Source organism: Schistosoma mansoni, chromosome 1 (genome assembly GCF_000237925.1).
Source record: "Schistosoma mansoni strain Puerto Rico chromosome 1, complete genome".
NCBI lineage: Eukaryota > Metazoa > Platyhelminthes > Trematoda > Strigeidida > Schistosomatidae > Schistosoma > Schistosoma mansoni.
The window spans coordinates 33,854,609-33,867,982 of NC_031495.1; the positions used below are offsets into that span (position 1 = coordinate 33,854,609).

At 28.5% G+C, this 13,374-nt stretch overlaps 2 protein-coding genes across 2 annotated transcripts in view; both read right to left on the bottom strand.

Moving 5' to 3' along the window:
* Positions 1–1,443: 1,443 nt before the first annotated feature.
* On the bottom strand, positions 1,444–2,585 carry Smp_142570 (hypothetical protein; the record flags this gene model as incomplete). Its single annotated transcript, XM_018794159.1, has 2 exons — positions 1,444–1,472; positions 2,027–2,585. The coding sequence occupies 2 exons, from the start codon at positions 2,583–2,585 to the stop codon at positions 1,444–1,446; spliced, it is 588 nt and encodes a 195-aa protein (XP_018648599.1).
* Positions 2,586–11,037: 8,452 nt separating this feature from the next.
* Smp_142580 (putative insulinprotein enhancer protein isl) overlaps positions 11,038–13,374 on the bottom strand; it is a gene marked incomplete at both ends in the record, with an annotated part of 5,151 nt that continues 2,814 nt past the window's right edge. The window contains one exon of the mRNA XM_018794160.1: positions 11,038–11,077. Coding sequence (XP_018648600.1) covers positions 11,038–11,077 — 40 coding nt within the window. The remainder of the gene's footprint in view (positions 11,078–13,374) is intronic.

Genomic DNA, 13,374 nt, shown 5'->3' on the forward strand with positions numbered 1-13,374 from the left:
AAATGGTATTTGTCCTCTTTGTCTTAATGTCTACAAACATGATTATTCACGTCGAAACCAAGTCTTAGATATAATGAAGTCCACACTCTTGTAGATGGTAGACTGATGCAAATTTCTAGTGTATATTGATGAAACTATGTATATTTGATCAGGATAGAATGATTCATATTTAACTAATTTTACTTAAATTAACAGTTGACCTCTAATAATTCACTTTAATGTGTCTGATTACATTTTTACCCAAATTTAGAAAGGAATGCATTATTCAATCTTTCCATTACTGAAATAATAATAACTACTGTAATCTTTAAAGTTCTAATTGAGGACATACTATATTTCCTTAAAGTAATAATAACAACACATTTTAGCAATCATCTCTGTTAAACAAATTATCCAGTGTAGTATGACACTCTGTTTGTTCGAGATATACATTCTTTAAAAAAATTCATTCCTTAAACTACCATTATATGCTGTATCTTTGTGTTTAGATGTTTTGTTTCTATACATATAGTATAAATAGTAAATAGATCATTTAGCCGATAGTTACATAGTAACTAACAATAAATAACTATTGTCTATTAATGTTTCTTTCTACTGTTTTTTTTTATATATATATTTATAATGCATACGTATTTATATAGAGATGCAATTAAATACATTATACATTGAATAGTCTACAAAACATTGAATAGTTGAAATAAGATGATATAACAGTTGATATTATATAACAAAAATTATATTTGGTATAGAAACAAAGAGGAAATTAAATATTATATCTATCTGATGAAAACATATGACAAAGACATCTTAATGTATACACATTATCCTACGAGTCTGGATAACTAGTTGACTGACAACAAAACACTTATGATAATAGTAATGAGATTACTACTAAATATACAGTATACTCATTTCACTTAATGCCTTAATTGACCTTATATATTATTTTCATTAGTCCTTTTTAAAAAAAAGGTAATAATACATTAAAAATCATATAGACTACTACTAATAAAATGACCTAAAATGTATGCTGACAATTGAAAACAGACGATATACACATGTGTTTATTTTTTCAGGAATGCATTTTTAAAAAGAAAAAAATTGTTATCTCATTTTACACCAGATACAGTAGGTTTCAATGTGGAAAGGGGGGAGTGAAGACATGAAATGAAATAAGACAAAGGAATTTCACCTCTTTTGTCGTTGATCTTATTATTATTACTACTATTATTGGTTTCTGTCGTATCTTATGCCCTATAACTTTAAATAATTATATGCTGTTTTCATAATGGAAATTCTCTAGAAATCATTTTTCCCAATTAACATCACATTACACGGTCAACTAAAATCTAAATGATCTGTATAATCGAAAACTTTGAGCCAAATAAAAAAAAAATTATGTCTATTATATGTAGTAAATTGTGTTAAGCATTTTAAGGGTGTCTACTGTGGACCCGTCGTAGTATTGAATTCTAAATGAAAATAGAAAAAAATATAAGAAACTCAATAAAGTTGCTATCCGTCTTGTGTAGAATGAAAAAAGCGTACATTCATTCGACGTCTTTGATATTACTATAATTTCATGTATATTAAAGATAGACTATGATTAGCTGTATAAAGGAATTGAAATTTCTGATCAATCGAAGCATCCATTGACAGTGGTTGTTCTAAATTTTAATGCTAGCCAAAAAATAATAATAGAATTAAGTCGGAAATTATATTAAGTCGAAACAAATGAATAATTTTCTACTATAGAAAGTTATGGCGATCATTTGGTTTCTCAATTTTAAAACACCTTAGTTATATCCTAACCCAGTAGTCTGTAAGTTTAACACTTGCTATGAGGCATGGAGATCCTAGTTTGGACCACTGGTCGTGGATTTATACTGCTTAGAAATTCCATACTAGGATGTTATGACTGTCAAATGTTTTTTTAGTTCTCAGTGGTTCTCTAACTAGTGTAAGTCTATGATTCAAATCTATGAAATTATTTTCTGTTAAACTAAAACTCAAACTTCTTACTTACCAATATCTTGAATAATTGCACCGAATGAACTGTCTGGTGAATTAGGACAAATATTTTCACTTAGTGGATTGATTAAATTAGAATTACATACAGAATTTCGATTATTCATTAATTTGTTCAGATAAATATTACCATTATTATTACTGATATTATTATGCACATTAGTAAAAGTAGCAGTAGTATGTATTGTCGGCATTGATATTGTTGTAGACGATGAATTACACAAATTCTCATATGTCAGACCATCTTCCATATCGGGCGTCAATTCCATATTAGTCACATTGTTATTAGTAGTATTATTATTATTACAATAAATTGATTTCATTGTCATCAACTGTATATCATCTGTTGGATGTGATAATAAATTTGGTAAAAGACCTTTTATATCAGATTTCAAACTTTTCATATCATCTGTAATAAATGATTCATGACAATGTTTTGTAAATGCTGATTGATTCATAATCATATTACTATTATTTTTATAACAAGTAGTATTGGTAATAAGACTTGTACCTGGAACAATATTGATTTCTACTTGTTCAGTAATCGATTGATTCATATTATGAGGATCAATATTATTGATTTGAACATTATTATTGTCATGATTTTTATTCCCATCGTTGTTAATGTGATTACCATTTTTCATATTATTGATAAAATGATTACTTGACATTAACTGTAATGTTTCTATATCGTTATTATTATTGTCAGTATGAATAGTAATATTACTATTATTAAGCGTAGTAGTAGTATCATTGTTATTGTCATTTTCACTACTATGATGATTGGTTTTTGGAAATTTTTGTATAAGATGAGAATGTATTAAACAATAGACTTGTTCATTTCTATAAGCAATTTCTTCACCAGGTTGTAATAGTTTCTCACAAATGACACAACGAAAACAATCTAAATGAAATGTACGTGATCTTATACGAAATACTAAATCCATTTTATCAATTAATCGATAACATCCAGCACAACGATATAGGAAATTACTGAAATAGATTGTTTAAAAAAATAAATAAATAAATAAGTATAGGTTAAGCATGATAATAAGTAAACTATAATTTTACTCATTAACAAACCAAAGATTAGGATAAGATGAAACGACTATAAAAATGTGTGTAATTTGCTTAATAAGAGATCATATATAAGAACTTCTGTCTAAATTAGAGCGAATAGTTTCACAGTATTTGAGCGCCGAGTTGATGCAAGACATTAAATAGGAATAATATATTTGTAAAATCTCAGCGAATGAATTTGAAATAAATCCAAGGATAATTCCTTGAAAAAGCTTGAATCAGATTGCCAGGCGAAACATTGGATTTACTTCAAATTCATTCGCTGAGATTTTATAAATATATTATTCCCATTTAATGTCTTAATAAGAGATCATTTTTATTTTTATTTTTGAAGATGATTACAATTTTCATCCGTTGCCAGTTGTGCCTTTTTCTTTGTGTGATATAAATTCCAGATTTTACTGTTTCAAGTATCATTTTTCCATAGTTCTCATAACTCAATGAAGAATTAATTGGCCTTTAACAAAAAACATTAATATCAGTTGAATTACATGTGAAGATTATATAATTAGAGTATACAAAAATCTCTATAGAACAATCACTATGGTTATTGCTTCCGTTTGTGGAAGTTCTCCCAATGTTTATCAACCACGTTATGAAAAGATGTTTGAACGTAGTTTCAAAAAAAAATTACCTGATAACATTGTGCTAAACACATTTGTTGAAGAAACAATATTTTCATAATTCTAAATTTAATTGATTTATTAAGTAGTGTAGGGTATTAACATCATTTTTAATGGATTTATAAGAGTATACCTTTAGCAAGTAAGTTGAGCGATTCCATATTCAAAAAAATTTTACTTAGATTAATGTAAGTTGTGTCAGTGTGTTTTCACAATTTGAACTATCAAGACAATAAATAGTTTAAGCAAAGATGGATAGTGGTTAGCAGTGGAATCCAGGACGCGCGTTTCGTTCTATTTGGGACACGTCAGCCGGACGTACCTGCATCTCAGAGTTGATGTTCACTCGGTGACTCGAACCCAGTACCATTCACTTCGAACGCCATCACGTTATCCACCCAGCTACTGAGTCCTGATAGCAGTGTAATTTTCTAATGCATACTAACTATAAGTCATGTAACTTGATCCAATCCAAAAATCAGTCGACATTACTTCATGTAATATGTAATGTTCGAATAATAAACTAAAAATTCAATTTCTTACATGCAATGATCAATCATTAATAATCAAAATTTTCCTAAACTAATTATATTTGATGACTGAAATGTGTATCGATCGAGTTCTATAAAGTAGCTATTATTAACTTAGGTTACTTGGCATAATTCGAAAAAAGTAAAGGGTAGTGGTTTTTGGTTTCTGTTTTTCTAAGTTATTTCTCTATGCAAAAACTAATATCTGTCTATCACTTACAAATCATTAATATATATATATATATAATAGGTAAAAATGTCAGTCAGACAGTTTGTTTCGTTGCTCTCTATACATACTTAGATATGACGTAAACGATAAGGGTAAAACAAGAAAATAAGTAAATGGAGATGGGGAAAAAAGAGAAAAAATGTCCTAGAGAACTCTTGAAAATATAAGGTTGAGAGCGAACTCTTCTTCATTTATTTGACTAATTGAATCATTGAAGCTAAAAAAGAACGGGGTAATTTATTTCATTTCTATCTTGTTCCCCCTCACCAAATCTCTCTCTCTCTTGGTCCCTATTCTCCCGTTTTTTGTCTTTTAATTGAGCCTGTTCAGTGAGTACTATTATTATCATTATTATTACTACTATTAATTTTGCCTTTATCAATTAGTGCCCCATATATATATATATATATATTAGTGAATATATTTGTTAAATAACGTTCCACTATGGAATTCATCATATCTACATCATATAATCGTAACTTATTAATGTTCAATTTACCCGGATGCGGGCACATTAAATAAAAACAATAATAATGCAAAATGAAATAGATTATCCCTTGTATATAAATAAACCTTTTTTCAATGAAATATACGTATTATGAATTATATAAACCCAAAAGTAATCAATAATTGATTTCTATGTCATTATTATGAGCTTCAAATACTATTAATTAGTAATGTAATATTCCCTTAAAATTGTTATCAGTGAGTAAAGTCTTTCAGAGTGAGAAGTAAATCATTACATACACTGTTTATTTGGGAGATATCAACTCACTGAAGACAATGATGGATGTGTCGCTCAATTTCGTGAATCGGATGAAGTTAGAGATTAACACCGTTGGATGCCGGCTCAGTGGTCTAAAGGTTAGGTGTTCGCGCGCGAGACTGATAGGTCCTGGGTTCGAATCTCGCGGGATGGGATTGTGGATGTGCACTGCTGAGGAGTCCCACAATAGGACGAAACGGCTGTTCAGTGCTTCTAGGTTTTCCATCATAGTCTGACTTCAATTGATTCATGATTTCAACTACAATGATATTTAATTATTCAGTCATTATTTTATTCCCTAATAAGTGAGTTATTGAGGTTTTAAAGCCGACTCAGTAATTTTAATGGTTAGGTATTAATTATGAGACTTAGAAGTCCTGGGTTCGATTTCTAGTATGGCAATGATTACACATTGTTTGTGAGTTTCACACTGGAATCAGACAAATGTTCAGTGACTCTTGGTTTTAATTTCAACTCAACTGAGATCAATCAGTGATAAATACTACCTAAATATTATACTAATATGCACAAAAATAACCCTCAATTAAGGTAAAGTAATAGTTTGACGTTTACTAACTTTAAATGAAAACTTACATTTTATGTATAAATTAACTCGTTACTCAATTATGATATTAGAATATGTCGAAAAAAATCATCCAAAACCAATAAAAGGAAAACGGTAAGAAACTAAATCAGATCAAAATCCCAGTTTTCAACCTTCAGTTATTAAAATTGAGTTACTAAGTTTTTGAATTACAAAGCCCAAATAACACTTAATATCTTGTTTGAACTTGAATAGAAAGGTTAATTAATCTTAATGATAAAAAAATGATTAAGAGTCTAATGATCACAACAAGTTATCAGTTTCCGATAGCTATATAAACATTCTAATCTTTAGAATAATTAGTGGTTGTCTAAACATAGTAGTTAAGTGGATTATGTGTGTAAATTCTGAAGATAACGGCACTCAATTCAAATTATGAAATGATACACATCAAAATTAAAATACTGGTATATTGAGCTGATAACACCCCCAAAAACGTGGAACGTCACTCCTCACTTCCACTTCCACTTCCAACCACAATCCATCTTTCTAATTATGTCACATACATAAAACACTTTACTCAGTAAAATAGACAAGAAAAATATGATTTGTTCTACAGTTTGTAAGAAAGTTTTCGAACACCGTGATAATTGATTTTCATGAATCATAACATTTGATTGAGATATGTTTTAAGAAACGTGGCTTTAATATTTAAACACTTCTCAGTCTATTTTGCTTTGGACAGTTTTTGGTCATGTGACTATCTTTCGTCAGCAAGTACAACTGAAGGCTAAACTTTTTAAAATCTTTACTTTGTATGTAAGTTACACGAACTAATATGTATTGTTTTGTATTGTTTGTCGAAATTGTTGTTGATTTGTAAGAAGTTGAAACTTTAAAGTAAACGTTCCCTTAATATATTTGTAAATATTTAATAAAAATTTTGAATTATAAGCAAAGATGAATTGTAGCTAGTTGTGGAATTCAGGACGCGCGTTTCGTCCTATTTGGGACTCATCAGCTGGATGTACCTGCATCCTAGAGTTGATACCACCTATAATGCTTGTGAATTAAGACTATATCGAGGCGATACGCACAGTATGCACATATGCCAATAAGATACTGATCCATTGCAGTCTTAAACATCAATGGGAAGATACAAACAAACAGTACTAAGTGAATTCAAATTCTGAATTGTTACTAGAATTCTAGGTTAAATTATAATTACAACAAATGACTTTTATTTGTTTAATATAATGATGATTTTCTTTTCAACTTACAAGTTTGTTCATATCAAAAACAAGATGTCAATTTAAACATTTGTACTGTTAAATATAATCTATGCTAGACCAACTGTGATCTCTTGTCTGACTTAGTATAATCGTAAGCTCTTGTTTAAATCATTCATAGAAATATTTATTTTAAACGTTATTCGGTATGTACATATTAATGTATTTATGTATATGACGTTTTGTTTACTGATAATTTTCCACCTTTAAACACATCTACTTTTCTTTTCTATATAATGATAGTATGTTTATGTGTATTTATGGAAGAATGAGAGAGAGCGAATCTGCGTTATTGACTTGTATAGTTTTTGTGCTTTGAAAAGAATTACCGACATAGTGTTACCACTACTACTACTACTACTACTACTACTACTACTATTACTGCTACTAGTGGTGTTAATGACATCATTCAGTGAGATTAATTATGTACCGGTCTTTTCCATTTTACATAAAACGATCCCATTAATTATCGCTTTAGAATAAAATACAAAAGAACAAAAAGTGATAGACACGGAGAAAAACAGTCTATATTTATTTATTTTCTTGTTTTTTTTTCTCTGAAATTAACAAAGTCATTCCCTTAATCTTTTCTTTTACTTACACCCTAAAAATATCTTACTTTTTATTTTGATGTCTTTATTTCAGATATATTCTAAACTGTATAGAAATTCAACATGATGATTGTATGTATGCTTACCGTCATTTAATTTTTAATTAATTAAATTCTAGGTTTATAAAAAAAATAAAAAAGTGATAACAAATAGAATGCTTTTGTTTTAATTGATATTGTGTTGTTATTTTTTTTTTCGAATGGATGGAAGGGGTAGTTTTTAACATTTCCACCCTTTTCTCTATTTTTTTTTCACGATATTCCATATAGTAATAAAGTGTGAATAACTGTCATACTGTTCATCTTCCTTGAATAAATTTTCATGAAAGTGTTTTTCAAACAAAAAGTCGAATAAATAATTTTATAGTTGAATTCATAAGTCAATTGAAGTCAGACCATCATGGATAACCTGGAGGCATTGGAAGGCTGTTTTGTCCTATTGTGGAACTCCTCAGCAGTGCACATCCACGATCCCACGTTGCGAGATTCGAACCCAGAACCTATCAATCTCTCGCGCGAGCGCTTAACCTCTAGACCACTGAGCAGACCGGCATCCCATGGTGTTAATGTCTAACTTCAACTAATCCACGAAATTGAGCGACACATACACCAATGTCTACAGTGAGTTACTATCTCACAACAGACCTGGTTGAACTCCATTGGTCACTGCTTCTTACTAGAACTCCTGGAAATACCTCTTGAAGTCAATCACTAGTGAGCATATGTTGATTAATATCAGAAGGAGTTGTGTGAATATTATGGCAATTTTAATAGTGCTTTCAAGTTTTCCATGGTGGTCTAGCTTCAATTGATTCATGATCTCAACTATTAAAAATCAAAACAAAACAATAGTAATAATAATTTCAATCCATATTATAAGAAAATCAATGGTTCAACACGGTGTTCTCGACACTTTTCTTAAAACATATCTCAATCAAATGTTATGCTTAATGAAAATGAATTATTAAGGTGTTTGAAAACTTTCTTACAAACTGTAGAACAAACCTTATTTTCCTTGTCTGTTTTACTGAGTAAAGTGTTGTATGAATGTGACATAATTAGAAAGATGGATTGTGATCAGAAGTGGAAGTGAGGAGTGACGTTCCACGTTTTTGGGGATGTTATCAGTTTAGTATATCTGTATCCGAATTTTGATATGTATCATTTCATAATTTGAAGTGAGTACAGTTATCTTCAGAATTTCAACATATAATCCACTTAACTACTATGTTTAGACAGCCACTAACCTATATATATACTCATATTATATCTGGCTATTTTAATAGTATTATAACTCGTGTGCTTCAGTGCCCTGTTTATAGATGACATGACGATGCCATCAATTAGAGATCAGTGATTTATCGATCGGACTGATGACACACAAAACTCTTATGAGCAGTCTAGTGCACTTATCGGTCTTTCTATCTGCCCAACCCTAGCCTAGCTCTTCGGGATATAACAAATAGTTATTTTTACTATTATTATTTGTTTATATAGATTTTGTTCACATTTATCACTAGTCAATTATAACCATTTATGCTTGAAATGTAAATGACTGAGATATTTTTTCATTTTATTTTCCAGAACTTTTAATCCATTAAAATTAAATGTTTATTATTAAAGTTAATTAATCTAGCTGATTGTTTATAAGATTAAAGCATATGGTTATTAGTTACTAAATAATAATAATAATAATAACTCCCAATAAAATTCCGATTACCAATAATCAAATGATCATTATTATTAACTTGATTAAGAAGTTTAGATGATTATGTAATCCGACTAAAAGAAACACTTGTCCATTTAATTCATTCTATAGAAAGAATTAGATAGACACCTTAAAAATAGAATTGGTTATCATAATGAAGTTTAATTTTTTGTTTTGTTTTAATGTTAACCAATTTAACTTAATCATATTGATAAATTGGATGAATTATCTAAATGAAAATATTGATTGGAATAAAAGAGAACAGATGGAAAAGTTGTATCTAAATTAATCTTTTTATGATGGGTAATGAATGCGAATAATCATTCAGTTTATACCTTATCAATATTATATGGAGTAATTTCTCTTCTTTGAAAATAATACTTTCCTAATTTATAAGTAAATGTATATTTATATTTGTACAGAAAATTGATCGGACTAATGAATACTATTGATTTGATATTTACTCGAAAATATGGTTAGTTCAGTTGAATAAGTAAGTTTGAAAAATTTCTTTTTCCTTTGGATTATTTTATATCCTTGGAAATGAAGAAAAAACTCACTATGCTAGTGTGATATCTTATGGATTCGAACTTGCGCGAGATACTTACTCGTCTTTGTGTGAGTTATTTCAACAACATAGATTAATAAGAAATAGACCATTTTCATTAATAGAAATAATTCAGTCTTGAGTTGGATTTGTTTAAAATGCCAATTATGGCATTATAAAAAATCCCCTGGAGACTGAGTATGCTTTTGTACCGATACGTTCCAAGGTTGCAAAATATCCTTTGTTTTAAACATAGAGGTAAAGGCTATCAGTCTTGAACAGTTTTAAAATAACAGAAAATATTATCAGCGGGAAAGATAAATCTGGGAAGTCTTTTTTTCCTTAGTAAAGATATGGATTCATACACTTTTTTTTCATTAAGGTTAACTCTATTCTATATTCTAAGTATCATCTTCTGATAACAATACTAATTATAGAAATAGTAAATAAACCATTGATTCTATAAAATTATCTTTCAGTCAAGCATAAATCAGGCTCACATGTATAATCACATTTATTATATACTGTTTTTTTTTAGGTGTATCCTTTTGTCTTAAGTCAACTTTTAATACGATATGAGCGCTTACACGTGTATAATTTACGTGGATTATGACATCCCTTATATAGTAATATGGTCATGTACATATATATATATAGAGAGAGAGATATAGATATAGATAGGTAGATAGATAGATAGATATGTATATATATATAAAGAGGGAGAGATGATGATGATAAATGGAAGTGAATTATTCCATGAAAAGAAAGTAGTTTGTCTCATTTCTATTGTTTAATAATATTGTTTACAGTCAATGATACGGTATAGTATTTTTATGCTTTTGTATACCTTAAATCCATCTATTCATCATTATCCATATAGACAAATTAATTTTCATTCACTACATATATATATATATATATCCATACATGAATATGTAAATTCAGAGGAAAAACTACATGAGACAAGGATCAAGCCCTTGTTTACTTCTCTCTCCCTGTAACGTACAAACAAGAGCAAATGATAAATAAATAAATTTTATACTACTGACAATCTTCATTCTCTTTATACATCACTTTTTTCCATCATTCATCAACGTACTCGTCATCTTCATCATCATTAACACTATTGTTAATTTTTTTTAATATTTATCAGTCAATTAATATGGTCATCAAAACTTTCCATGTTTGTATTCATCTTTTACTTTCTTCTTTATCTATTGTCTTCTTTTTCGTGTTTTTTTCATCTTTGTTTAGTTTACAACTCATTTTAGATTAGTTTCAATTTATTTGTCTTAGAAATTTTCTTTAAGTAGAAAGATTAAAAAGGAATGTGTTTATTTTTATTTTTTTTCTTTTTTTTAGAGGAAGAAGTAACATGACACGTGGGCACTTGATTATCAGAATAAAAAAAGTCACTTTAATTGCAATTATTATTATAATTATCATTCAAAGATGTTTGACATACCTAAGGGATGGTGGTGATAGTAGTAGTAGTGATTATGATTATTATTGTTATTCTGATGACCTTATAATGAAGTCAATGTAATAAATAACTAAAATAAATACCATTTTTAGAATTGAATACAACCTGTTCTTAAACCCAAGTATAGATAACAAATAAGTCTCCATTACAAAATGTTAATATGAATATAATATCAATTTTATTTTAGACATTTTTCTTGTTTCTTATTGAATATGAATATAAAAATGAATTTTGTTTTATTAAAATAAAATAACATTTTGATTTGTTGACATTTTATTTTGAAAATACTTCTTTTTTTTCAAATTGAAATGTTTATTATCATGATTACAATGATTTTTAATTAATGGTTATTATTGTAAGCAAAGATGGATAGTGGCTAGTAGTGGAATCCAGGACGCACGTTTCGTCCTATTTTTGAACTCGTCAGCTGGATGTACCTGCCATATCTCAGAGTTTATGTTCACTCTGGTACTCGAACCCAGTACCTTTCGCTTCTAACACCATCACGTTATCCACTTAGCTACTGAGTCCTGATAACCACTTGCTTGTGCAATGGGGTGAAGTTTCAATTCACTTATTATTGTTTGTTTGATTCAAGCAAACAATAGTAAGTGAATGGTCATTATTATTACTATTATTATTATTGATAAGAAAGACTTTTGATTCAGTCATAAGTAAGTGCCCAAATACTTTTCTCAATGAATTGTTACTCTCATTCTATTCTTGGTTGACTGTTTAAATCATAATTTTTTCAGAATTATAACATTTTTGAAAATGTATACAACTAATAGATAGATATGTCAAAAAATCATTCTAGATGTTTAATATTTTATTTGAGAGTTCTTATTGACATTTTGAGAAAAAACGATCTAATAACTAGAGAAAATTGATTGATACTTTAAGTCTCATAGAATTACGTTAAGTGAAACTTATATTTTATAGTTAACTAAAAAAACTAAAGGTGGAAGACATTAAAAGTCTACAACATTTTAAGTTTGATGAGACGTTGTCAGTAATGCTATCACTGAGATGGTAAATTAGGGATAACAACAAATGTTGATCTTAAGATGGTTTCATGAATAAAACATTCGGCTTTAAATAATTGTCATAGTTGTGAATTTCATTCAATGAAGCTGTGAAGTATCATCTGTATTAAAACAAACTTTCACATGATACATTATACAACAAACTGAACTTGTTCTTAGTGAGTGAATAAGACTATACTTTCTATAAGACCTTGTACCTGTACTCATATACTCATATGAAACAGATATCTACCTTCCATTGATTTTAAATTATTTTTTAATGGGTATCGGTTCTTGTGTTTAAAAAATTATGTTGAAAATACGTTTCAAACAGTATTCAGAAAACCACTTCATTTTTTAAGTTAACCCTAAAATATACTTCTGTGGAAATATCATCTTCATAACCATAACATTATATTACCAGACAGTTACTGGTCTCTAAGCAAAAAAATGTCTCAATCCATCTAAAATTGATTATAATCTATCAATCAATGAATATTATATTATATGACTGATTATACGGGTCCTAAATGACATAAAGAAAAAAAAATTCAATCTGAATAGAAATGTCTCGTGTTACTTAATATTCATTATGTTACCAATGACATAAAACATAAAACTTGATAGGATGTCTTTTTCATTTATCTCTTCATTTAGGAGTAGTAACTAAACATTGTACCATGTACTAGTCATTGTTATTTTATTTCCCTCCGGTAAAATTATGAATTCTCATCACAGATCATAAGCTTATTATTATTATCATTATTCTTGTATGGATCTACCTATTTTGTATCCCTTTTAAATACCTTCTTCATAACTAAATCTTATCTAATTTTTATAATATTCTAACTATATAAATATACCTAATTGCGTGATCGGAAAATTTTCCAAAAAAAAAATTAATTATTCTAT